Genomic DNA, 27,022 nt, shown 5'->3' with positions numbered 1-27,022 from the left:
ATGACGGGGAAAGCAGGGGAAGCGCTGAGTAAGCCGAAGTCCGAGACAGTGGCCAAGAGTACCTCGGGGGGCGCCCCGGCCAGGTGCACTGGGTTCGGCATCCAGGAGATCCTGGGCTTGAACAAGGAGCCCCCGAGCTCCCACCCGCGGGCTGCGCTCGACGGCCTGGCCCCCGGGCACTTGCTGGCGGCGCGCTCAGTGCTCAGCCCAGCGGGGGTGGGCGGCATGGGGCTTCTGGGGCCCGGGGGACTCCCCGGCTTCTACGCGCAGCCCACCTTCCTGGAAGTGCTGTCCGACCCGCAGAGCGTCCACTTGCAGCCATTGGGCAGAGCATCGGGGCCGCTGGACACCAGCCAGACGGCCAGCTCGGGTAGGTGAGGAGAGGTTGCGCTGCTGCCTGACTGGGGGGCGACGGCCAGGAACCCCGCGCCTTAGGCTGTCGTTTGCTGGACGAGGCCTCCCGGCGGAAAAGTTCCTGCCAGGCCGGGGTCGCCACCCGGCGCCTTGGGCCGACGCACCTGATGCCGGGTCCCGGGAGGATGCTTCGGTGTCCACAGGGTTTCCGCCCCAAGCGTTTCGGGCGGCCGCGCAGTTCTCCGGTCCCCGCGTCGGGCCGGGCTCGGCCACGAGACTCTGTTGAGGCTCCACTGAAAACGGGGTTTAGGGATCCGGAGCCCGTGGTGCAGGGTCCCTGGCCGGGTCGGAGGGTCCCAGGTCCGCGGCTCCACTGCGGGCCCAGCCTCGTGGAGGAGCCTCACTCCCCGAACCCAGTGCTGTTCCGGCTTTGGCCCCATCCCTGGTGTCCAAAGTTGTCTGTTTCCTTCTCGTTCCCCATTCCCAAACCCCGCGTTGGTCAATTGGGGTTTATTTTTCACCCCCACGAGCTGAGACAACCCGGCCATCACGGTAGCCAAAGCGGCCGCCATCCGCTCCCACGTAGGCGCCTCTATATACCGGAGCCCAGAGACGTGCGGGCTCGGGGACCCTGGGTGACCTCCCCGCCTTCTCCCGGCGCTGCTTTCCGGGCGGTGCGTCGCGGCCTGCTCGACCCTCCGATTCTTGTTTGAGCTTGGCAATTCCCCCGATTTTTCGTTGCGTTTTATTTTGTTTTACTTGAAAAGGCAACGAAAACCGGCGCTTCGCAGGCTCTAGGGCCTTGAGTGGGGAGTCATTGTGCCGCCCTGCGAAAAGGACGGTGCCCGGCAGCCCCCATTCTTCTCGGAGCCCAGCTCCCCACGCCTCGGCTCCGCTCCTCGCTCCTCGGGACCAACTTTCTGGCCCGGGACACTGGGGCTGGCAGCGTAGGGCAGGGCGCAGCAGGGTCGCGAGCGCTGCCGGGGGTCTCTGCGGCCCCCTAAGGCTACCTCGCTTTCTGTTGTCCCGGTCCCAAGTGTGCTGGGGCCTTTGCCTCTCTTACAACGAAATCTGTTCAAAACCTCCGGATTCGGGCCCCGGCGCGGGAGAGGCCAGCCTGAGCTCAGGCATGGGACGGCCACCGGGGCGCCCGATGGCTTCCTGGGGAGACAGAGCAGGTCCCCGCCGCTCGCGGAGGCGGCCTGGGGTGGGGCCCTCGCGGGTTTCGGGCAACGCCGAGCGCGTCCCCCACTCTGCCGCATGTCACTCGCCCGCTTTTCAGATTCTGAAGATGTTTCCTCCAGCGATCGAAAAATGTCCAAATCTGCTTTAAACCAGACCAAGAAACGGAAGAAGCGGCGACACAGGTGAGGCCCCCGCGGCGCTTTCTGTTACCTCTCCTGCCCGCGCACCCCGCTGCAGTCCACCGTTCCGGGCTCGGGTCTCTCGGACCCTATTTTTGCTGACCCCGGATCTGAGGTCTGAGGCCGTGCCAGGGCGCAGACCACGCGTTGTTTGACGGAATCTGCCCGGGGCCTTGGCGTCCGAGCCGTGTGTGCACGATGAGTGGCCGCCGGGAAAGCGGCTCGGTTCCGGCTTTCTCCTCCTTGTGCAGGAGAAAGGAAAGGCTCCAACACAGGCCAAACTGAGCCACAGAGGGGGTGGCGGTCCCCCGATCCCCACACCAGTATATTCCGAGAGCCACACAGACCCCGCGGCGGGCAGATTAGCTCCCACCTCCCGCCAGAGCCGGTGCTTTGCCCTCAGCCTCACCCGCCGCCCCCATTTCTATCCCGGCGTCCCTGTCCTCTCTGCCAACTCCCTAAGCTTTCAGCTCCCACCGTTCTCCAAAGCTGGAGCGATCTCTGCACTGACAGGGCATTTTCTTTTGACTTCTGCTCGTTCGTGATTCCCACCGAGTCGCTTCCCTTTCTTGAGCCTCAGTTTCCTCGTCTGTAAAATGGAGTGGGAGGCGATGTAGACTGGACGGTCCCACCAGCCGTAGCTGGAGTAGGGTAGACTGCATCGGGGTACAGACTAGAAAGGGTTTTTTTGTTTTTGTTTTTGTTTTGTCTTTAAATGGAAATTACTTGCACAAAGTTAAAACTCAATAGATGCCGACAGGTATATCTTGAAAAGTAACCTACCCTTCTCCCCACCCCCGCCCTCATTCCTTTCCGCACCAGTCTCACTGCTACCAGTTCCTTGGGTATTATTTGTAAGGTGGTTTTCAAGGAAATGAAGGAGGGAGAACCAAAAATCTGCCTGCCTTTCTGCGGGTGCCGCTCGCAGGTGCTACCCCGGCGGCGCTCACCTCGGAGCTGTTTCCCCGCACCCCATTCCGTCCCCATCAGGTGGGGCTGCCGCAGGCTCTGCGCTCTTTTCGAGACATTTCTCCACTAGGGCGTTCTCGGGCACTCCTCCGACCCACATCCTTTTCTCCCACCCCAATTTGTTCTCAGCCTCTTTGCACCCTCTCTCTCTGCGCTTTTCTATGCTTCGTTCTTCCTTGGCCGTGGGAAACTCATCGTTGATCCCCCAACTCCCGACTCGCCACCTTTTAAAACTGCCTATCCTGACCCCTCAGGCCCCAATAGGTTTTGGCTTGAATGCAGGTGAACTTGGTTCTCCGGACCTCGGTTTATTCTTTTTTTCCGGCAGCTGTTTGCTTTTGTTTAGTATTGTTTTATTTTAAAAGGAAAAAGAAAATCTTTTTTGGTCTTGATCTTTGGTCTTTTTTTGTTTGTTTGTTTACATTCAATTCATTCAACGAATATTCATTAGAACACTTTTTATGCACCTATCTTACACTGGTCCCAGGGTGGGTAATCCTGTCATCTTCCCCAAGCAGGGGACAGGGATCTTGCAGGGAGGGCAGATCAGAGACCCGCAAAACTGCTCTTGTGCTGGTGCCAGGAGGCGTGGGAGGGGTTCCCATAGCATGGAGAGCCCTGGAAAAGGCAGCCCCAAACCCTGGGTACAGGAATGGGATTTCCGCATCAGGACATCTCACAGTGTGGCACTTAGAGCTGGGTGACCCGTAGCGCAAAGTCCATGTTTAAGGTCTCTGACCATCTGTTTTCACCTGTCACTCTCTTCGCCAGGAACACCTTTGGGGGCTTTGGTGGGTTTTCTTGGGGGCAGAACAGCAACTCAGCAACACCAGGGTATTAACTGCCTAGGGTTTCTATATCTGGCGCATGAAGGGAGAAGTTTATTGGAGAGAGGAGAATGGCTACTGATTTCAAGTCCTTTTTTTAATTAGGAAAAAATACATTTTACTCGAGCTTCTGTCATTTGGGGATTTAGGGTAAGAGACCCTGGAATCTGGTGATGAGAGATGGTCTCGTTTTTATCTCCCAGAAACAAACCAGACTTAAAAGCGTTTTTTTTTGGGGGGGGGGGGGTGGGGACAAAGTAGCCACAGTGACAGTCTCTCGGATTTTGCTCTTTCACTCTACTGGGAAAGCTCAGCTCCTCTTCAGACTGGACACAACAGGAGCCTGAAGGGTCTGGGGTTCTGCATAAACCAGGAACACAGGCTGGGTCACATTATGGGGGAAGTGTGTCAGCTCTGAGGCATGAATTCGGGAAAGTTTGGGAGATTTGAGTTTTTGTTTTGTTTTTGAAGAGAGACTCTCCCAAGTAGAGACTGGGACTTGAATGGTTCTACATGACCTATAATCGGCTCTCCTCTTTGACTGCCTTTGTGCCTCAGTTTCCCTGGTTTTGGAAAGGACTTGCATTTTTTTATGGTTTATTTTGGCGCTCTGTCCATGAGACCTTCAGCAGATGGCAGAAGCGAAAAAGCAGCAGATCTTGAAAATTCTCAAGAATTAACTATGTGTGTGCATAAGCATTTCACATCACCGCCCCCCACCCCCAGAGAATAGGAGAAACGATTTAGAATCAAACCAGTCATTTTCTGTAAAGAGCACAATCTTTCTTCCCTGAATTTTCCCCCGAGATATTAAAGTGGACACCAGCACAAGGAGTGTGTGAAGTTCAAATTTGAACTTTTGGGTTGTGTTAGATGAGGGCGAGGGTACAGCAGTGAGGGATTCTACACCCCTGTGCTGGCGCCAGGGTCTGACCCCAGGGGGCCAGGCAAGGGCTGGTCCATTTCTACCAGTTCAGTTTGTGGACGCTGGACTATATTGCCTGTTGGCTTGTTAATGAGGTTTCAGGATAAAGATCACCCAAAACCTGGTGAAATTAAGGTCTGAAAAGAGAAGAGCTTGTGTCCAGAAGTAGGTGTTTAGCGGTTTATTCAAGAAAGGGGACCTATGAATCCCCTAATGTTGGAGGCAAAATTTTACGGGTTGGGGCATATTTATTTGCCCATTTTCCTAGGATGAGAGAATGTAGCTTTTACCAGATTCTTAAAGCGGTTTATAACACAAAATAGATCAATATGAACTGCTCTGTGGGGGTGGGCAACTCTGCCTGTGGGCGCTTAGGGTGGCCCGAATGGAACCCCCTCCAGGTGAGTGGCTGAGTTTGGAAGTATGGGATGATTGGAAGGTGGTCCTTCCCTTCCCAGCACAGAACAGGACGGGAAAAGGCTCTGGGCGGTGCTGGGAAGCTAGCAGGTCTGGGTAGTGTCGAGGAAGGGCAGGGGAGGAGGAAGGGGCGCTGGGGTGAGTTGAGGGAGTAGGAGATTCAGTTCTCAGCTGTATAAACACTGAGGTTGAGGCTGCATTTGACCTTCTGGTGAATCTTCTAACTTTGAAAGGCATTTAAAAATTCATCTCTAGTGACTGTGAGAGGGGCCCAGGAAGCTGGTCTGGATGGAGCTGGGCTATTTAGTAATCTGGTAAGCCCTCTTCTCTGTGCTTGGGAGGAAGAGGGGCTTTCTGCTTTTCTAGAATGTCCTTCTTAACAGCCTTTCCCCCAGAGCACCTCCAGAAAGATTCCCAGTGTGAAATGTCATTGAGGGCTGGAATAACATCCACCCCCCAAACACAGGAAAGGTAGTGTGAGCCCTCAGCCTTGAATAAGACGAGTCCAGAGGGTTAAACTATGAGAGAGAGAGAGAGAGAGAATTTGTGTCCTATTGTGCTGAGCCAGCCTGGGGGGTTTGGAGTCTGCCCAGGAAGCACAGAGGAAGGTGGTTCCGTCCTCTCTGAGACAGGTTCTTTTAGTTTCTGGTGTCCTGAGAGTTCGGTTTTGCTCCCCTCAGGACAATCTTTACCTCCTACCAGCTAGAGGAGCTGGAGAAGGCATTCAACGAGGCCCACTACCCAGACGTCTATGCCCGGGAGATGCTGGCCATGAAAACGGAGCTACCAGAAGACAGGATACAGGTAACAGCCCTGAGTCCCTCTCCCCTCCACTCTCCCCTCTCTCGGTGACATCTACCACTACAGGGTTCCAGATGCCCATGACCCCGCCTCCCAGTCCCACTGTGGGCATGTGCTTGCCTGTGATCATGTTCTCAGCCTATTTAAGCTGACCACCTGCCACGTGAGATGGGTGCTGTTGGGGGATGAGAGGCACCCAGTTGTGGCCTGGCTGTTGTTCCAGACTATAGGCTTCCCAGGGAGTATGTCAGACAGACCCTGCAGGGGTGTGGGGATGAGAGATGGAGTACTGGAGGGGCCCCCGGTCCTGGACAGGGTCTCTGTTGAGGCGGAGGTCCCCTTGGTACAGCTAAATGTCTGTTCCAAGGCCAGAGGGGGCTCCAGGCCTCTGGGTGGCTGTGAAGAGGAAAGTGGCTTCTAGTCCTGACCCCAGTCTGTTTCCCTCCTCTCTGCTCCCCTCCCCATGATGAGAGTGTTACCCCTTCTCTTCCTGCTCCCCACCACTGCTTCCACCTAAGGCTCTTTCCTCCCACTCACAGTCCAGCAACTGCTGCCCTGACCTGCTGCTCCTTTTCTTCTCCCCAGACTGGCCCAGGATGTGAGCCGGGGCAGGGCCCTGCAGGTGGCTCACTAAGCCCTCCTCCTCTCCTGGGCAGTTTTGTGGCGTAACCAGCCACTGGTCTGGGCATGTGGTAGGCATGGGGCATCCACTTAGCAGCAGCAGGACCTTGGCAAGTCCAGAGTCCCCTACCTGGGCAGGAGTAGGGCTGTGGAATCATTTCTCTGGGAGAGGATGGAGTCTGGGCAGGGCCTGTATGAGGCAGAAGGAGTGGGGCAGGAGGAACATTTCCAGAAGATTTGGGGTTGTCTTAGCTGATGCTCAACCTTCAGTGAAAGCTGCTCCCATCGCCTGAGCGGTCCAGAGCTAGTTCGCTGTGGAGGCTGGGGTATGTGGGCCAGGGGCTGGTCCTGACTTCCCGGAACTGCTCTGCTCTGCGTCTCCTCCCATCTAGGTCCCTTGTGTCTCCAGGTGTGATATGTGCCTGGGAGGCGGGGGTAGCTGAGTAAGGTGTGTGAGTTGCTCTGTACTCTCTCACTGGAGGACCAGAGAATGTGAAATGAGGCTGTGAGGCCTTCCTCTCCCCTGGAAATCTATTTGGAATTTCAGCCGATGGTTTTAGACATTGACACTAACAATAAGCTCAATTATTCATAAGCAGATTATGTTTGGTGCATTATCCATGGTGGCCTGGACCCATTACCCTCCACCCAATTGGGTTCTAGTGAGGTAAGCTGGGCATTGACATTGAATTGTGTGTGTGCACGTGCGTGCGCGTGTGTGTAACTCAAGCCTTACCCTTCATGGCAGTAACCCCTGCCTGGCCTTCATTAGCATAAAGTTGGCCATTCCAGGTGGCTGCGGCAGGAAGGAGCAATGACAAATCCCCGCTGTTGGCAGGCCCCACATTTGCAGTATTGAACAGAATGAAGGAATAGCTTGTCTCTTGCAGTGGGTTGCCCTAAAATCTGCTTGGTAGATTAGGCAGGGGAGGGCGGATGAGGTGTTTGAAACCTGCTGAGCTCAGGATTTGGGGGCAGGCTCTCCCTCAGCTGTAACTGCATTGCTACAAATGCCCCAACAGGCACATTTAACTTCACAGGGCTTTGTTAAGTTGCTTGGGGGTTGCCTATACGGTGGTATCTGAGGGCAGCAGAACCAGCACGAAGGAGCTTGGGGTGTGGGATGAGGAGAGTTCATCGCCCTGGGACTGTGAGGACCGGCTCTGCAATACGTGGATATCGGAGAAATGAGGGAAGAGTGTCAGAGCCTTTGAGCACCACGGGCCTGAATGCTACCCCCAGAAGCTGTCTGTGAGTTGTCAAGTCGTCTTGCCCCAGCTCAGTAAAGTGGCCTGGGAAAGATCTTGGTGTGCATCAACAGCAGTCACAGTGATCGTTTCCAGAGGAGTTTCCATGTGCCAGGTGTTCTCCTGAATTCACGATGTGCACAGGACAGGCAGGGCGGTACAGTGGTTAGGGTCACTGACTCTGGGGCCAGACTGCCTGGGCTCCTGGCCGGGCTTCACCTCCCAGAGCCCCTCAGTCTTCATCTGTACAATGGGGGTGACAGTGGCACCTGCCTCTTGTGCGGAGGCAATAAGCCATATGTGTGCAGTGTTCAGCGCAGTGCCTGGCACGTGCCCCCGGCTCACTCGGTGTCAGATTTCATCTTATTAAATCCTGGTGACAATCAGGAGCTGAAGACCATGAATTTCCTCTGAGAACTGAGGCAACTGAGTCACAGCCACTTGCCCAGGCCCCATAGCTAGTAAGTGGGAGACACAAGACTCAAACCTAGCTCTGAATCGAAAGCCCACAGAGGCACTGCCCGACTCCTGAAGTCTTTGCTTTGACTTGAAGCTCAGGGAGCAGAGGTGATTTGAAGTCAGGCAGGGGACCTGTATCACAGTAAAGATAATCAATGTTTATTGAGTACCAGGCACTGTTCTTAAAAAAAAAAAAAAACTTGTATAACAAAATTATTTTTGTTTTTTTTTGTTTTGTTTTGTTTTTTGAGACGGAGTCTCGCTCTGTCGCCCAGGCTGGAGTGCAGTAGCTGGATCTCAGCTCACTGCAAGCTCCGCCTCCCGGGTTTATGCCATTCTCCTGCCTCAGCCTCCCGAGTAGCTGGGACTACAGGTGCCCGCCACCTCCTCCGGCTAGATTTTTTTGTATTTTTTAGTAGAGACGGGGTTTCACCATGTTAGCCAGGATGGTCTCGATCTCCTGACCGCGTGATCCGCCCGTCTCGGCCTCCCAAAGTGCTGGGATTACAGGCTTGAGCCACCGCGCCCGGCCAACAAAATTATTTTTGAATGGGCAAATTCTGTACATGAGTTCAAGAGGGTGAAAAGCAAGTCCTCCCCCTCCCTCTACTAGCAGCCCACCCGTGTCTTTCATTTCCTCACAGAGCTAGTTCATGTATATTCAGCAGAGTCCTCAGAACACCTATGAGCTAGGGGCTATTATTCCCATTTGACAGATGGGGAACCTGAGGCACAGACAGAGGCCAGAGTTGAGTCCCTTTAGACTCCAAAACGTTTGCTTCTCTACCTTGCCTTCCCTCCCCATCATTTCCCCTCCATTTCCCCTTAGGCGGCCACTCCTAAGCCAGCCCCCTCCCAGCCCAGCTTTGGGTCAGAAGACTCTGCAGATGAGCTGAGCCAGAAAGGGGAAGTTATTAATGGCTCCAAGTCTGGAGTTAGAAATTCTCGGCCACGCAGTGGCTCAGGCTAGCACTTTGGGAAGCCAAAGTTGGGAGGATTTCTTGAGCCCAGCAGTTTGAGACCAGGCTAAGCCAAAAAAAAACGAGACCCTGTCTTGGAAGAAAAGAAAAAGAAATTCCTGGCCAGGTGCAGGGGCTCATGTCTGTAATCCCAGCCTTTTGGGAGGCTGAGGTGGAAGAATTCCTTGAATCCAGGAGCTTGAGCCCAGCCTGGACAACATAGTGAAATCCCCATCTCTACAAAAAAAATTTTAAAAAGTAGCCAAGCGTGGTGATGTACGCCTGTGGTCCCAGCTACTCAAGAGGCTGAGATGGGAGGACCACTTGAGCCCAAGAGGTAGACGCTACAGTGAGCCGTGATCGCACCACGGCACTCTAGCCTGGGTGACAGAGTGAGACTCCGTCTCAAAAACAAACAAACAAACAAACAAAAGCAGAAAGAAATTATCAAGGTGGAGTGGAAAGGTTATTGAACTGGAGATCAGGAACCCGGATTTTAGCTCCAACTCTGACATCTGGTGTGGCAGAGGCTAGGCCACTTCCCATCTGTGAGCCTCAGTTTCCCCGTCTGTAGAAGAAAGAGGTGAGATCCCTTCCAGGGAGGTGCCTCCTGAGGATTCCCCCGCCACAAGCCCCTGGGCTGCCATTGGTGGAATGGAAGTGCAGGGCAGGTGAAGTTTAACAGGCCCAGATGGACCGCTGGGGCGTACACCCCTGCCAGGCCAACCCAGGAAACCCCTGCATGTCTGAGGTCTGATGAGAACCTGTGGTGTGGACATGGAAAGACAGACACACCTACTTCCAGTCTTTGTTTCACCGCCAGCAAGCCAAACTCTGAGTCTGAAATTACTCATTTGTAAGATAATAATATTTTTCCATAATGCTAACTTAGTAAAAATCGTGTTATTGCTGGCATTTATTAAGTACTCACCATTGTCCCAGATATTAAGTGTTTTCCATGCCTCATTTCTTCTCTTTTTCTCTGTCTCTCTTTTTTTTTATACAGGGTCTCACTGTGTCACCCAGTCTGGAGTGCAGTGGTGTGATCTTGGCTCACTGAAACCTCCGCCTCCCAGGCTCAAGCAATTTTCCTGCCTCAGTCTCTTGAATAGCTGGGATTACAGGTGCCCGCCACAACGTCTGGCTAATTTTTGTAGTTTTAGAGAGACGGATTTTTGCCATGTTGGCCAGGCTGGTCTCGAACTCCTGACCTCAAATGATCCATCCACCTCAGCCTCCCAAAGCTCTGGGATTACAGGTGTAAACCACCGTGCCCGGGCTGCCTCATTTCACTTAATCCTTAACAGACAAATTAGTTAGATGTCATTCCTACACCCTTTTCTAGATGAAGAAACTGAGGGGCCGAGAGGTAAAGTAAGACTGGGATTCAAACCCAGTACTCAGCTACTATGACATGAGATCCTGTGAGATAGACATGCATGCCTGTCTATACAAACTGTACTAATGCAAAGAATGGTGATGACAAACCAGTCCCAGCAGAAACGCATGGCGATTTCCTCTGCCTTTGTGTTTGGAGGGTAAACATGTCCTCACTCCACATCTCTCTGGGCTGGAGGTGGAGGATATGGTGCAGTGTTGGGGAAAGAAAAGCTTCTACGTCTCCACGTCAGACTCAGGCACATGGTATTCTACGTGTCTTAAATAAATAAATAAAAAGCTGGTGCCTGTGATCCCAGCACTTTGGGAAGCTAAGGTGGGAGGATCACTTGAGGCCAGGAGTTCCAGACCAGCCTGGGCAACATGGCGAAACCTTGTCTCCACAAAAAATACAAAAATTGGGAGGTGTGGTGACACATGCTAGTCCCAGCTACTTGGGAGGCTGAGGTAGGAGGATTGCTTGAGTCCAGGAGGTCAAGGCTACAGTGAGCTGTGATCGTGCTACTGCACCTCGGCCTGGGTGACAGAGCAAAATCCTGTTTCCAAAAAAATTTTGTCTTTTAATGCTAGGATATGGCATTCTGAAAGTCCCTGCCAGCTATCAGCCCTGGGAAAGCGCAGGTGGGTTTCCAGACTGACTTAATTTCCTCTGTGGGGTCACTTGTTACTAGAATTATAAGGGCAGGCTACATATATATTCACATGTTTACTCTATTTTTTTTTCCCTAAGATGTGCTTGTTATAAAATGCAAACGTTATGGAGCTATGAATGTTCGAAGTGAGCAGAGACTACATGTCACCCCTCTTAGAAGTCTCGTTTATGTTGAAGGCTGAGGTTTAGATTCTCTGCCCAGCACTGTGTGACTTTGCCTCTTTTAAAGTGGCCCCTGCCTAAGGTATCACGGGGTCATATTCCAGAAGAAGATGGGTGCCTGAGTAGGGAAGGGTTTGCATGGATCTCATCTCAGGATGGTTATTAGAATCACCAGGGCAGATTTTTTTTTTTTTTTTCTCGGCTCATTGCAACCTCCGCCTTCTGGGTTCAAGCAATTCTCCTGCCCCAGTCTCCTAAGTAGCGGGGACTACAGGTGCACACCACCACGCCTGGCTAATTTTTGTGTTTTTAGTAGAGACAGGGTTTCACCGTGTTGGCCAAGATGATCTCAATCTCTTGACCTCATGATCCGCCCTCCTCGGCCTCCCAAAGTGCTGAGATTACAGGCATGAGCCACCAAGCCGGGCTTCAGGACAGATTTTTAAAACGCCCAGGGGCTCCCCCTGTGAACACCCAGCAATTCCGATTTAATTGGTTTAAAATCAAACATCTTCGGCAGGGCGGGGTGGCTCATGCCCGTAATCCCAGCACTTTGGGAGGCCGAGGCAAGTGGATCACTTGAGGCCAGGAGTTCAAGACCAGCCCGACCAACATGATGAAACCCCCATCTCTATTAAAAACACAAAATTAGGCTGGGTATGGTGGCTCACGCCTGTAATCCCAGCACTTTGAGAGGCTGAGGTGGGCAGATCACCTGAGGTCAGGAGTTCAAGACCAGCCTGGCCAATATGGTGAAACCCCATCTCTACTAAAAATACAAAAATTAGCCGGGCATGATGGCGGATGCCTGTAATCCCAGCTACTCAGGAGGCTGAGGCGGGAGAATAGCTTGAACCCGAGAGGCAGAGGTTGTAGTGAGCTGAGATCACGCCATTGCACTCCAGCCTGGGTAACGAAACTCTGTCTCAAAAAAAAAAAATCAAACATCTTCATGTTGCCATATGTATGCTTTTAAATCTCTCTAGGTGATTCTGTGTGCAGTGAATGTAAACACACTGGATTGGAGGCTCGGGAGAGGGGTGTTTCTGTTCTGAGTGGGTTAATATGAGTGGAAGAAAGTGGCGTTATGGGTGGCAGGGGGTTGGGGTGAGGAAGGAAATGGCCTGTTAGCGCTCAGGCAGGAGGCTGTCTGGAAATGTGGTCGGAGCTGCCCCCTAGTGGGCAACAGAGGCTGCAGCAAGACTCCGCTTTTCTGAGCCTTAGGCTGGGCTGCACAGAGCGTAAGGCTGCACAGAGCGCGCTGAAACAAACCGTGGCTGAAGTGCTGAGTGGGTGCAGAGTGTGAAGCCCTTAAGTTACGCCAGCGATGATCCCAAATTCATCAGCTTCCAGCCAGAGGGGAAGAAAGAGACTGGGTGAATGTGATGGACGCTCACCCACAGCATGGCCGACAAAGCCGGGCCTGATGGCATGTGACAAGATTGCAGGGCAGGGCCTGGGGTAGCGAGGACACTAGAATGTGCAAAGGGTATCTGTCATGCACAATATCTCCTTTAGGAGGTATTTAGGAGGGCGATCCTGGAAGGACTGCAGAGGGTCTCCTGGGAGAGGATTGAGGGACAGAACCCTGGGCATGTTATCTGGTGGCGATGCCAGGGCGGGAGCTTGCAGGACAGCAGCTATGTGATGATGCAGAGACAAGAGGAGGCGTGAGGCGTGGCCTCGGCTGTTCCTGCTGATTGCACACGTAGAGAAAGAGCTGACAGGGTTGCCTGGCCTGCTAGCTGTGCCTTTGCATCCACTCGGCAAGAAGTCCTTCCCTGGGCCCAGTCCACCCTTGGAGGCACAGGCACATTCTGCGCCGGCTGTGGAGGCACCCGCCAGACAGCTGTGGACAGCCACAGATTTCCACACAAACTGGGCTTTCTTTTTATTTTTCTTTTTTCTTTTCTTTTTTTTTTTTTTTTGAGACGGAGTCTCACTGTGTCGCCCAGGCTGGAGCGCAGTGGCCGGATCTCAGCTCACTGCAAGCTCTGCCTCCCGGGTTTTTACGCCATTCTCCGGCCTCAGCCTCCCGAGTAGCCGGGACTACAGGCGCCCGCCACCTCGCCCGGCTAGTTTTTTGTATTTTTTAGTAGAGACGGGGTTTCACCGTGTTAGCCAGGATGGTCTCGAACTCCTGACCTCGTGATCCGCCCGTCTCGGCCTCCCAAAGTGCTGGGATTACAGGCTTGAGCCACCGCGCCCGGCCTTTCTTTTTTTTTTGAGATGGAGTCTCCCTCTGTCGCCCAAGCTGGAGTGCAGTGGCATGATCTCGGCTCACTACAACCTCTGCCTCCCGGGTTCAAGTGATTCTCCTTCCTCAGCCTCCCGAGTAGCTGGGACTACAGGCACACGCCACCATGCTCAGCTAATTTTTGTACTTTTAGTAGAGACAGGGTTCCACCATGTCGGCCAGGGTGGTCTTGATCGCTTGACCTTGTGATCCACCCGCCTCGGCCTCCAAAAGTGCTAGGATTACAGGCGTTAGCCACTGCGCCTGGTCATCCTGAGCTTTCTGATTGCTGCTGGAGTATCGCTGCTGATAACTCTGAGGAGAAATGTATCAACAAACCTAGGCTTGGCCAGGCGTGGTGACTCACACCTGTAATCCCATCACTTTGGGAGGCCCAGGAGGGCAGATCACCTTGAGGTCAGGAGTTCGAGACCAGCCTGGTCAACATGGTGAAAACCCTGTCTCTACTAAAAAGACAAAAATAAGCTGGGCGTGGTGGTGGGTGCCTGTAATCCCAGCTACTTAGCAGGCTGAGGCAGGAGAATTGCTTGAACCTGGGAGGCAGAGGTTGCAGTGAGCCGGGATCGCACCACTGTATCCCAGCCTGGGTGGCAGAGCAAGACTCCATCTCAAAAAAAAAGGAAAAAAGAAACCCAGGGTCATTCCCAAACTGAAAGGTCCTCCCAACTCACTTTGTCCTGGGACTCCAAATCTGGTGGCCCTGGGTGTCACTTTGGGCCCCTTTTCAGGCCCCTGGCACCCTGACTGAAGTATAAGGCAGGGCTCTGGTCCTCACTGGCACCTTGACACACGGTCTCCTGAAGAGTTTGGGACCAGACTCCCGTGTGAGAGGAGCAGTCCCTTCTAGAAAGTGAGCGGCAGGAAAGTGAGTAAGAGAAGGATCAAAGGAATATTTTGGGTTTGTCAGAACCAACAGTCCACGTAGAAAAAGGAGCGTAAATGCTGAGAGGAAATATCAAAGGTGGGAGATAAAATGACATGGTTTCATGTGAATGGTATCCTAGAACATTTGCTAGAAAGCAAAGCTTGTTGCACATCTGTCCACAGAATTCATCAAGCATTAGGCCAGTGTGTTTCAGCTCTTACTATGTGGCAGGCATTTCCCACATACAGTTTAATTTTCACCAGAAACCTGCAGAGAGGTGGTGTCACAGGACAGGTGACACCTTAATGGGAAGCTCAGAAAGGTTAAGAAATGCACTCGACCGGGCGCGGCGGCTCACGCCTGTAATCCCAGCACTTTGAGAGGCCGAGGCTGACTGATCGCCTGAGGTCGGGAGCTCAAAACCAGCCTGGCCAACATGGTGAAACCCCGTCTCTACTAAAACTACAAAGTTAGCTGGGCATGGTGGCAGACACCTGTAGTCCCAGCTACTTGGGAGGCTGAGGCAGGAGAATCACTTGAACCTGGGAGGTGGGTGGAAGTTGTGGTGAGCTGAGATCGCGCCATTGCACTCCAGCCTGGGCAACAAGAGCAAAACTCCGTCAAAAAAAAAAAAAAAAAAAAAAAAAAGAAAGGGAGGGAGGGAGGGAGGAAGGGAGGAAGGAAGGAAGGGAGGGAGGGAGGAAGGGAGGAAGGAAGGAAGGAAGGGAGGAAGGAAGGAAGGAAGGAAGGAAGGAAGGAAGGAAGGAAGGAAGGAAGGAAGGAAGGAAGGAAGGAAGGAAGGAAAAGAAGAAATGCACTCATAGCCACAAAGGCACCTAGAGGCAGAGCAGAAATCCCCAGCCTAGGGCTTCAAGCTGCTGCACCACAGTTCACTCCCGGTGAGTATGGGCGCTGTGTGGGTGTTCCCCTGTACTGGAGCCTTAAGGGCTTGGGATATATTAGAAACGTGGGGAGAGGCTGGGCACAGGGGCTCATGCCGGTAATTCCAGCACTTTGGGAGGCCAAGGTGGGCAGATCACACGAGGTCAGGAGTTCTAGACCAGCCTGGCCAACATGGTGAAACCCTGACTCTACTAAAAATACAAAAAATTAGCTGGGCGTGGTGGTGGGTGCCTGTAATCCCAGCTACTTGGGAGGCTGAGGCAGGAGAATCACTTGAACCCAGGAGGCGGAGGTTGCAGTGAGCCGAGATGATGCCAGTATACTCCAGCCTGGGCGACAGAACGAGACTCTGTCTCAAATTAAAAAAAAAAAAAAGAAAGAAAAAAAAAGAAATGTGAGAAGAGTTTCAAGGACACTGGTGTTTAGCTCTCCAAATGCCTAAGGGGGAACTAGAGGCTATCTGTATTGAATATACAGCCAAAGGTTGGATCTGTCTTCCCCTCCTCCTGGATTGTTGTTATTATTATTTGTCAGTCCAGCCTTGAAGGGCATGTGAAGGAGGCCAGAGGGGCAGGTAATGCCATAGATTAACTTGCCTTCCGGGCAGGCTTCCATTTATTTTCAGTGCCTCTACCAAAAACTGACACTTATTGAACACCTTCTGTATGACAAGCACTGATTTTAGGCACTCACTTATTTCATGTAATCCTCCAAACAACCCTGAAAAGTGGATATTCTTATCTTTCATTTGGAGACTGAGACTGAGAGAAGTCAAGTAACTTGCCCAAAGTCACACAGCAATTTTTCAGAGCTGGGAATTCCAGGTCAGGACTGGCTGGCCTCAATGCTTCTTGTAAATATTTCAGTTCTATATACAGGCTGGTGGCTTCCAGGCAGGGAATAGAAAGGGACATATACAGAGCGGTTAGGGTTAATTCTAATTCCTTGTTCACTTCCCTCCAAGGCACCATTGCCACAGCATCCTTGCCAACTGTCTTAGAAAGAAATTGTTTTGGCCGTCCAGGTTTCCTCCATAAATTGGAGCAGCATCTGGTCGTCACAGAGAGCTAGGCATTCCAGGAGCCCATAAGTGAGGGTCTGGATGACTTCTGGTTTGAGCGACCAGCTGGCACCGGCTCCCCTGGGAGAGTGTCTGTGGGCAAAGTCTGATCTACGGATCAGCCAGATATTCATTTGCCCAAATCAGGAGACCCAGGAAAACGGTTCTGTTTATAGGCCCCAGAGATGATCTGAATCCCGAGTCTGCACCCCCTTCTTTAGTATCCTAAAAATGCTGTTTCCATCTGAGAACCTGCCCCATCTCAAGCATGGGTATTTGTGGAACTCCTGGGGAAGCCAGGGCAGTGCACCTTGCCAGGTATCCACACTGGGTGGGTGGGGGCATCTCTGTTTTTTTTATATTCCACAATGCCTTCTCCAGAATCCCTAAGTCCAAATTGCACTGAAAAGAGAACAATCTTTTATAAATTTGGCATCAAAACTCAGTGATGGCAAAAACCGGACCAGACCTTACGGAATTTATTTATTGTTCTTAGTGTGAACATGTACATAAATGCTTTGCTGAGAAATGGAAGCTGATGGGTTTGATCATGAGGTGCTGCTGCTGCAGGACATTATGTTACTGTGGTTTATGCATCACATCTTTTTTCTTAAATCCAAAACATTCTCCAGTCTGGTTGTACAGATACCAGTTGAGGGGTTGTGGCCTTGTTTTATTAGGTTGGTGCAAAAGTCATTGCGGTTTTTACCATTGAAAGTAATTACTTTCGGCCAAGCACAGTGGCTCACACCTGTAATCCCAACACTTTGGGAGGCCGAGGTGGGTGGATCACCTGAGGTCAGGAGTTCGAGACCACCCTGACCAAAAACGTGAAACCCTGTCCATACTAAAAATACAAAAATTAGCCGGGAGTGGTGGCAGGCATCTGTAGTCCCAGCTACTCTGGAGGCTGAGACAGGAGAATTGTTTGAACCCGGGAGGTGGAGACTGCAGTGAGCCGAGATCACACCACTGCACTCCAGCCTGGGTGACAGAGCGAGACTCTGTCTCAAAAAAAAAAAAAAAAGAAAGTAATTACTTTCAATGGCAAAAACCGCAATGACTTTTTGCACCAGCCTAATATAATGCACTGTATTCAAGCAGGACAGACTGTCTCCCGACCAGGAAGTAGGTGGCTTCTTATATTCATGGACCAAACCTCTCCAGTCCTCTGTGGTCACACTTGGTGTCTGGAATTCCATCACCAGGGGATTCATTCTTTGCTGTCTTCTCTGAGAGGTGGATAAAACCGGGAGTCATACTTTTTTTTTTTTTTTTTTGAGACAGAGTCTCGCTCTCTTGCCCAGGCTGGAGTGCAGTGGTACGATCTCGGCTCACTGCAACCTCCATCTCCCGGGTTCAAGCGATTCTCCCGCTTTAGCCTCCTGAGTAGCTGGGATTACAGGTGTGTGCCACCATGCCCGGCTAATTTTTGTATCTTTAGTAGAGATGGGGTTTCGCCATGTTGGCCAGGCTGGTCTCGAACTCCTGACTTCAGGTGATCCACCTGCCTCGGCCTTCCAAAGTGCTGGGATTACAGGCGTGAGCCACTGCGCCAGGCCGGGAATCATACTTATATGTGGATTAGTCCTTTCAGATTTTTCCTCTGTGGGAGAAAGCAGCTTGCAGCAAACAGGTATGCTAAGGGGAGGGTGATGGGGCAGGATTGAGGCCTCAGACAAACCGCAGGCCCCGGGTAGGACAGCTGGTCGGGCACACATCCTGCAGCACAGGCCCGCAGCACTGGGGAGATCTACACTCGGCATGGAGCCAGGCCGGGACGCAGGCCCAAGTTAGCCCAGCTGGCATTGTGCCCCTCTCCCTTCAGGGCACGGAGGACAGCCATCTAGCGGCCTTCGAATTACACAAACCTTTTCCTTGGCGGTGGTCTCCCAGGGCGGTCAGGTCTGGAGCAGGCAGAGGCCTTGCACCTGCGCTTCCCAGTCCCCCAGTTCTGCGCGGGAACTGCAGGTGCCAAACCCGGTGGCAGCAAAAGTGCTGCCCGAATAGGGACGGCGCCACTCGGGGTGGGAGAGGCCGGGGGCATCTAAGGCCGTGTCGCTCCCATGTTTAGAGGCTCCCAGTTATTTACAAATGAAGAAAGGCCAGAGGGCACGCGTTTGGGTCAACTTAAAGGTGCGCGTGCCCAGGGCAGACAGTGTTCTGTGACCTCCGTGGGGGATGCGAGGCGGGCGGGCCGCAGCGCCCCCTGCCGGGGGTGGCCGGCCTCGCTCCGCCACAGACTCCGGGCCGCCGGCGCTCACTCCGCCACCTGGCGGCGATGGCGGGAACCGCAGGAGCGCGCTGATCCCCGAGCCCCGCCGGCCCCAGCTCGGGCTCCCCAGGCAGCGAAGGGTTAAGCTGTCAGCGGCGCGATGTTAAACAGGTGTCAAAGGCGCCCCATATATCTGCAGATTGAAATCAAATTCTTTGCCGTATAAAAAGATAAATTACCCAGGCGCTGCCGCGCGTCCCACTCATCACGCCAGCGCCAGACGGCAAGCAATTTTTTTTTTTAATGTGCTAACGACCTAATCAAGCAATCAAGTCGGAGGAGATTGCAGCGTGACCCGGGCAGCCATCTGCCGCCGAGCCCGCATGCATTTCCGCGCCGCGCGGGGCGGGGACCGCGAGGGGCTGTCGGGGGGAAGGGGGAAAATCCTAAACAAATTAACACCCAATTTTCCCCGTCTAATTAGTTAAATGAGAAGAGTTGGGGGTCCCCGGGGAAGCGGGGGCGCTCGCGGCGAGGCGAGCGCTGCCTCCCCAGCATTAATTAGTGCGGGTCAATGCCGCGGCTCCCAGGAGAGCAGCCGCTTTAATTTCCCGTGATATTTCAGTGCCTGAGGCCCATCGATTCAAACTGAAATTAACTTATTTTTCAATCAGCCCAGGGCTGCCCCTGGGGCTGACTCTTCTTTTGCCGCCTCCTGAATAGAGCTGGAGCAATTTTTCATTAAAAGCTGATACCTCGGCCGCGGGGGAGGGGGCCCGGAGGGAAGGGCGGGGCCGGCCCAGACCCAGGCAAGGAAATCGGGAGGAAATGAACAGATTTCCCGAGCCCACCTCGGTCCTCCCCCTCGCCGCCCCACTCCCTCCACTTCCTTGGGGCGACTCGCTGTCTCCGGGGTCAGAGCCTTTACGGGCTGTGAGGGGCGAGAAGGGACCGGCCAGGCTTGGGGCCCACCAGTTCCTTAAGAGCCTGGACCTCCTTGGCGGACAATGCAAGGGGCTCTTGGCTCTGTCAGCTGCGGGAAATCTCCGGAAAGCTTCTTTGGGGGACCAAGAAATCTTCCCTCCCTAAACCTGGCAGGGATTCTGGGATCTCTTCCCAGAATGGGCTCGAGTGCTGCAGACACCCCAGGGTACCCCACTGTCATTCAGACCCTGCACCAATCAGCTTTGGGGCCAGAGACACATTCGCTAGTGCTTCCTCCGCCCCCACTCCATCCCAGATCCCTCCTCCCATTTGCTCCTCAACCCTGGAGAATGTCTTCATCCCTGGCCCATCGCCCCCAGATACCATTCAGAGTTAGGCCCGGAGCTGTGGGGAGCAGGTACCTGGAGGGCACATGTGGCTTGGCAGAGCTTAGCTGGGACAGGGCAGAGGAGGGAGGCTGACCCAGGCCTCCCAGGGGAGTCTCCCTCCCTGACTTCCCAGCCCCCCTGATACCTGGGTGAAGTGCCCCTAAGACTGTCCCCTGCCCTTTGTCCCTGATCCCCCACTCACCCGCAGCCCTCCTGGATGGTTCTGGCTCTGGGCTTCTGGCAGAGAGGAAACCCTGAGCCAGACACACTGCTAGTCCAGTGCTGGGAGAGGAATTTGTCCCTCTGCAAATCAGAAAAAAAGATTTATATGCTGGAGGTGTGAACACATGCAAGAGAACCATCACTGGCTGAGCAGTCTTCTCATCTGCAAACAGCCGACGACACTGGGTCCTGTGCACCTGTAAGACTCTGTCCGGGAGGCATCCACACCCCATCTCCCTAGAACTACCCATAGTATTCTTATAAAACTGATGTCCTCCTTCTGAATACTCTCTGAGCCTGGAGGAACCCAGGGGGCACCAGGGAGTGGGCGAGCTTAGGTTAAGGACGCCCTGCTGGAGAAACCTTCACTCCAGGCCTACAAGGGGTAAGGGCCTTGGGCCCAGCACTTAGAACAAGCCTCTGACCTGTTCTGTGCACCTGCAGGTCTGGTTCCAGAACCGCAGAGCCAAGTGGAGGAAGCGGGAGAAGTGCTGGGGCCGGAGCAGTGTCATGGCGGAGTACGGGCTCTACGGGGCCATGGTGCGGCACTCCATCCCCCTGCCCGAGTCCATCCTCAAGTCTGCCAAGGATGGCATCATGGACTCCTGTGCCCCGTGGCTACTGGGTAAGAGCCCGCACCCTCCTTGGGGCCCTGCCCCTGCGGTGAGGAGAGCGGGCTCCTTGGAGAAGGGGACAGAGTCTTGAGGCAGGGGGACTTGGGCCACAGCAGCCTAGCAGGAGAGAAGCTCTTCGAAGCAAACCTCTTGTTCTACTTTGGGGGACTCAGAGCACGGTGGGCCTGGGGCCTGGTATCTGTCACTTGCACTGGGTGCCAAGAACTCTCATCATGAAGGAGTCCCTAACTGTGGATTATTTTGTCCCGTGAGAAAGGTGTGGCTGTTGCCCTGGGGTCTGTACCCTCCTCTCCCCTCGTCCAGAGTTGGGTTTATGGTGAACAAAACAGCTTTCCTTGGGGGTTGAGAGGACCCCTATGTCCCTCTGGATGCCATTCTGCTTTGCCCAAAGGACTCTGTCCCCCAAATCTCTCTACTTGCTGTCTTCCCCACCTGCCAACTTCCCCACCTGCCCTCTGGGCCTGTATCTGAGAACAGCACCAGCTTTTCTTGGGGTTCTAAGATCTGGAATCCCATGGGGGAGGGACAGGGGAGCATGTGCTGTGGCCTGGAAGGGACAGAACAGGCCACCTGAGGCCCAGGTGCCCAGGGCCTTGGCAGGGGGAGGTCCTCCACAGGACTGGCGACCCATCTCCCTGTTCCCTGACCCTGGCCCAGCCCTGCGACTTGTGTGACTGCGGTGTGGGAAGTAAGGCTTTCTGCTCGTCCTTAATTCTGGCCTCTCTCTATCTTTGCCGTTTTCAGTTCAAGATGGCTTTCCCAGGCGCTTTTCTAAACCCGAATACCAACAATTCTTTTTAGGGATGCACAAAAAGTCGCTGGAGGCAGCAGCCGAGTCGGGGAGGAAGCCCGAGGGGGAACGCCAGGCCCTGCCCAAGCTTGACAAGATGGAGCAGGAGGAGCGGGGCCCCGACGCTCAGGCGGCCATCTCCCAGGAGGAACTGAGGGAGAACAGCATTGCGGCGCTCCGGGCCAAAGCTCAGGAGCACAGCACCAAAGTGCTGGGGACTGTGTCTGGGCCGGACAGCCTGGCCCGGAGTACCGAGAAGCCAGAGGAGGAAGAGGCCATGGATGAAGACAGGCCGGCGGAGAGGCTCAGTCCACCGCAGCTGGAGGACATGGCTTAGGTCAAGGCGCACTCAGATGCCGGAGCCCCAAGACTCTACTCTCCTCGGAGCCTGTGGTGCTGGGAGGTGCTCTCTGAGGCAAGGCCCAGGCCTGGCCTCTGCCATCCTCCCTGTCCCCCACAGGTCCTCCATCACCCCTGGTGGCTGCAGGCACCGCTGGGTTCTGACTCTGGACCATGCTGAGACATCCCTCATCTAGTTTTGACCTCTCCAGCATCCCAGCCTCAGAAGCCTTCTTGCTGCCCACAACGTCCCCTCAAGCCCCTTTTCTCTCAATCCCTTTGCAGCGCTCACTGATTTTGGCCACCCTTCGCTCTCTGTTCTCTTGCTTTGAAGAGCCTCCTTCCCAGCTCTACATTCCGCTCTGCCCATGCCTAAAGCCCACTGCTGCAAATGCATCGTGCATTGCCTGCCACGGCTGTGACACAGACGGAGGACTGGAACTGCAGCTCCAGCATCCTGAGCACCCCAGTCCTCAGCAAAAATCTTCTCCCAACTCAGCCTGTTCCTTCCTGCAGACCTGGCCGGGCCTGGGCGTCTGCAGTGTGAAGACACTGTGCAGGCCCAGCCTCTGCCCCACCCGTCAGTGGAGTCTAGATGGCAGGCTACATTTGGGAAGTCTCAGCCTGGGCCCCTCAGCCACCCTTGGTCTCATGCCCTGCCATAGTCACCCTTAGGAACCCACCCTCTCCACACCCAACCTGTCCCACTGGCTCATCCCAGCACAAGCACCTACGTGGCATGTGGCAATGTATGCTGTGTGCCATGAGTCCATGTCCTATGCCTCACAAATGCTGTGGCTCACTGCACTGTGCAGGAGTCCAAACCTTCTACCCTGGGTCCTCGGGCCCCTGAGCCTGAGTCCTGAAGCATCTCGACGCTCATGATATGCTGCCTGTGACCTTGACTTGCTGTGAAGGCACCCTTCCCCCACAGCTCCTTGTGAACTATGAGTTTGCATGTGCCCTGCTTTGAACAACCCAATCTGGCTGGTAAATGACATCTAGGAAGGCACAGGCCTGGCCTCAACTAAGCAGCAAAGCCTGGAGTCGGCCTGGGGCTATGCATATGCATTAAAGGCCTGCTGGAGAAACCTTCACTCCAGATAGACAGGGGGCTAAGGGCCTAGGGCCGAGCACCTCTCAGAGAAAGCCTTTGACCTGTTCAGAAGGATAGGAAAAAGGCTGGAAGGAAAGGAAAGCAAGGCAGAAAGCCAGGAGTAAGCCCAAGATAAGCTGCAGGACACACGCTTTCATGCCATTGTATGCCAGGAAGCACGTCCACTAGACTAAAACACTGTAACATGATGGAATAAGGAGCTGGGGCTTCTTTCTGCTGGCTGATGGGTGGACCTGTTAGTACGGTGACCTCTCTGGCCTGGCCTTTTACATTCGCATGAGCAATGGGAGCATACAGCTCTGTTGACCTGCCCAATCCAGATTCCCAGGCCAGGCTCCCGACCCCATCCACCCATCCACCACCCCACCCACCTTTGCAGGGAATACCTCATTAGAGAAAGGCCTGAGTGTGTGTTGCAACTTTAATTCCACATTAAAAGTTGATTTATTCTTCATTCTATTATGGAGCTTCCCTCCCCCAACCCCAGTTCTTCTTGTCTTTGTCCCTGTTGGTTTGAAGTGTTAAGACTATAGCCCCTGGTGTGTAAATATTGTACATAGAGTGAGAAGAAAGAAACTTGATATTGAGGTGTTTGAAATATGAAACTGTAATAACTTCTAGGTATTCGAAACCTGTGATTTCTGTGCCATTTTCTGTAAAGATACAAGTAAGAATAAAATTGACTTAAAAATAGCAGGGGAGGAATCCAGGAGTCCACTGTGGGTGGGGAATGGTTTGTGTTCCGTGTGTATGGGTGGCATAAAAAGTAAATCTACAGCTGGGCATGATGGCTCATACCTATAATCTCCGCACTTTGGGAGGCCAAGGTGGGCAGATCACTTGAGGTCAGGAGTTCGAGACCAGCCTGGCTAACATGGCGATGCCCTGTGTCTAGTAAAAATATAAAAATTAGCCAGGGGTGGTGGCACACACCTGTAATCCCAGCTACTCAGGACGCTGAGGCAGGAGGATCGCTTGAACCCAGGAGGTGAAGGTTGCAGTGAGCTGAGATCATGCCATTGCACTCCAACCTGGGCAACAGAGCAAGACCCTGTCTCAAAAAGAAAAAAAAAAAAAAGGTAAATCTACAAGTTGATTTTTAGGTCAAAAATACTGGGTTCCTTTTTTTTAAAATTATGCTAATTGTAGGAGTACAAGTGGCCTACGTCTCTCCACAGAGCTGATACCATACCACCCTTCAATGACATTCATCACCATGACATGGGATCGGCCTCCATGTTCGACACAACCTAAATGTCCCAATGATCCATAGTTCTTACCTCTGACTCCCTCCTACTCCCCACACAGTAGTTGGCATTTGCCTCTTTCCTTTGGTACTGATTTACTGGTAACTCTGTTTCCTACCACCCTCTGCGGAAGCCTACAGCCCACCTCGGCCCCCAAGAGAACTCCCTTCCTTTTGTGCACACCTGTGCCCTTCCACATCTTACCCTCAACCTAAACAACAACAAACGAAAAAGGTAACAGTATCTGGAATTGAAAGCCAGACAGATGATGCTAAATCCTTGCCAAAGGGAAGGAGAGTCAACAAGAGAAACAGCTCGAGGAAGACCACATGAAACTGTCTGCAGACGGCTGTGACCCACTGACTTGATGATGTGCTGAATGGAATTACGAGATGAGAGAGTAGGGTGAGCAGATGAGACAGGCTGTATTCCAGCTTTGGGCTCAAGGAATCTGGTAAGATTGTTTCAAATTGGCTTAGATGTGAACTCCCTCGTGGATGAGGTTTCTGGCAGCCCATCAGCAAAGGAGAATGACAGGAGGTCAGCAGTCTTAATACCCTGGATTGGACCCAGATGTGGTCCTCGCAGACCAGGACCCTGAGGGGCACACGTAGGAAATCTCCAGCTCCTGTGTGGGGACGGGAAACAGCCATGAGCCCGGCTTCAAGTCCTGCCGTGCCAGGCTGCTCCCAGGCCTTCCCCGTCATGTCAGCCCCTGCAGGATTCATCCTCGGTCTAGGAATGCCTTTCTCTCACCCTGTCCTCCATCAACCCTCCAGGAAGTAAACCACCTGTCATCCTTCCAGTCCTCTCCCCTCCAAAGCCCTCCTGGCCTTCCAAGAAGAGTGTATTTATTTACTGATTTATTTCTTTTTGAGACAGGGTCTTGCTGTTGCTTAGGCTGGAGTGCAGTGGTGTGATCACGGCTCACTGCAGCCTTGAGCTCTCAGATCAAGGTGCCCTCCCATCTCAGCCTCCTGAGTAGCTGAGACTGCAGGTGTGCATCATGCTGGCTAATTTTTAGTAGAGATGAGGTCTCACTATGTTGTCCAGGCTGGTCCTGAACTCCTGGGCTTAAGCAGTCCTCCCATTTCAGCCTCCCAAAGTGCTGGGATTACAGGAATGAGCCACTGTGCCTGGCCAGCAATAGTTTGTAACCTCTGTTCTCTAACATCACTTGGGACAATCCTGATTATGGCATTTTCCACATTGCGTTGTAATTTTTTTTTTTTTTTTTTTTTTGAGATGGAGTCTCACTCTGTCGCCCAGGCTGGAGTGCGGTGGCACAATTTTGGCTCACGGCAACTTCCGCCTCCCAGGTTCAAGGGATTCTCCTGCCTTAGCCTCCTGAGTAGCTGGGAGTATAGGCGCATGCCACCACACTGGGCTAATTTTTGTATTTTTAGTAGAGACGGGGTTTCACCATGTTGATCAGGCTGATCTCGAACTCCTGACCTCGTGATCCTCCTGCCTCAGCCTCCCAAAGTGCTGGGATTATGTAGTTTTTTTATTTACAAGTCTATCTTTCCCATAAGACTGATTTCTTCAAGACTGGGGCTACATCTTATTCTTCTTTTATTCCAGGACCCATCAAAGGGCCTGACCCTCAATCCATTATTGAATGCATGGATGAACGTTCTGCCTATAACTCATCATTTATTCAATAATTTAAAAACAATGACTGAGCATCTATTATGTATCAGGCAGTGGGGCAAGGCACTGGGGATATAGCAGTAAACAAAGCAGTCCCAAATTCTCTGTTTTTTTTTTTTTTCTTTTTGAGACAGAGTCTTGCTCTGTCATCCAGGCCGGAGTGCAGTGGCACGATCTCAGCTCACTGCAACCTCCGCTTCCTGGGTTCAAGCAATTCTACTCAGCCTCCTGAGTAGCTGGGATTACAGGCATGTGCCACTACATCTGACTAAATTTCTATATTTTTCATGGAGATGGAGTCTCAAAATCCTGACCTCAAATGATCTGCCTGCCTTAGCCTCCCAAAGTGCTGGGATTATAGGCGTAAGCCACTGCGACTGGCCCCAAGTTCCCTGTTCTCATGGAACTTACAGTCTGGAGGGAAAGACAGCATTTAAGTAACCATACAAATAAAATATAAAATTGCAAATGTCTTGTTAACTTGGAGGCATGCTATAAGAAACTATGAAAGCTAGGCCGGGCGTGGTGGCTCATGGCTGTAATCCCAGCACTTTGGGAGGCTGAGGCAGACGGATCACGAGGTCAGGAGATCGAGACCATCCTGGCTAACATGATGAAACCCCGTCTCTACTAAAAATACAAAAAAAAAAAAAAAAAAAAAAAATCAGCCAGGTGTGGTGGCAGGCACCTGTAGTCCCAGCTACTTGGGAGGCTGAGGCAGGGGAATGGCGTGAACCCAGGGGGTGGAGTTTGCAGTGAGCCAAGATTGTGCCACTGCACTCCAGCCTGGGAGACAGAGCAAGACTCCACTTCAAAAAAAAAAAAAAAAGAAACCGTGAAAGCATCTAATAGCATGACCTGATCATCTGTGGGCCTTGGGCCAGGGTGTTTACCCACTGAGCCTCTCTCACTGAGCCTCTCTCTCTGTGTTCTAAAATGGAATAGTAACATCTGCTCTGCCTGTTATGGCTTTGAGTTTCAAGGAAAAAGTGAGGACGTGGAGAAAGGCACTGTACAGCACAAAGGAAAGGTGGCAGGGCCAACGCAAGCCTCTCAAACCCAGGGGGCATCCTTGGCAGCTGCCTCACCCTCAGGTAGGCCTAGGGGACAACTGGGACACTCAGAGCCTTGGGAGATAGCAGAAATCCTCTTGGATGATCACCTCAGGGGATTTGCCCGGAGGAGAAGCAAGCAGTTCTCTGCACAAGGAAATGCAAATAGGTTTACAAGTAATCGAAGAGGGGAGAGGCT

The 27,022-nt window shown here is 53.0% G+C and overlaps 1 protein-coding gene across 1 annotated transcript; it reads left to right on the top strand.

Moving 5' to 3' along the window:
- LOC105495801 (visual system homeobox 2) lies at positions 1-21,752 on the top strand. The gene is made up of 5 exons (XM_011765599.3): positions 1-370; positions 1,637-1,721; positions 5,537-5,660; positions 20,435-20,615; positions 21,427-21,752. Exons 1-5 carry the CDS (start codon positions 1-3, stop codon positions 21,750-21,752), a joined length of 1,086 nt encoding a protein of 361 aa, XP_011763901.1.
- The last annotated feature ends 5,270 nt before the right edge of the window (positions 21,753-27,022 follow it).

The sequence above is a fragment of the Macaca nemestrina genome, chromosome 7 (genome assembly GCF_043159975.1).
Source record: "Macaca nemestrina isolate mMacNem1 chromosome 7, mMacNem.hap1, whole genome shotgun sequence".
In the NCBI taxonomy this organism is placed as follows: Eukaryota; Metazoa; Chordata; class Mammalia; order Primates; family Cercopithecidae; genus Macaca; species Macaca nemestrina.
This window is presented reverse-complemented; position numbering and strand designations above follow the sequence as displayed.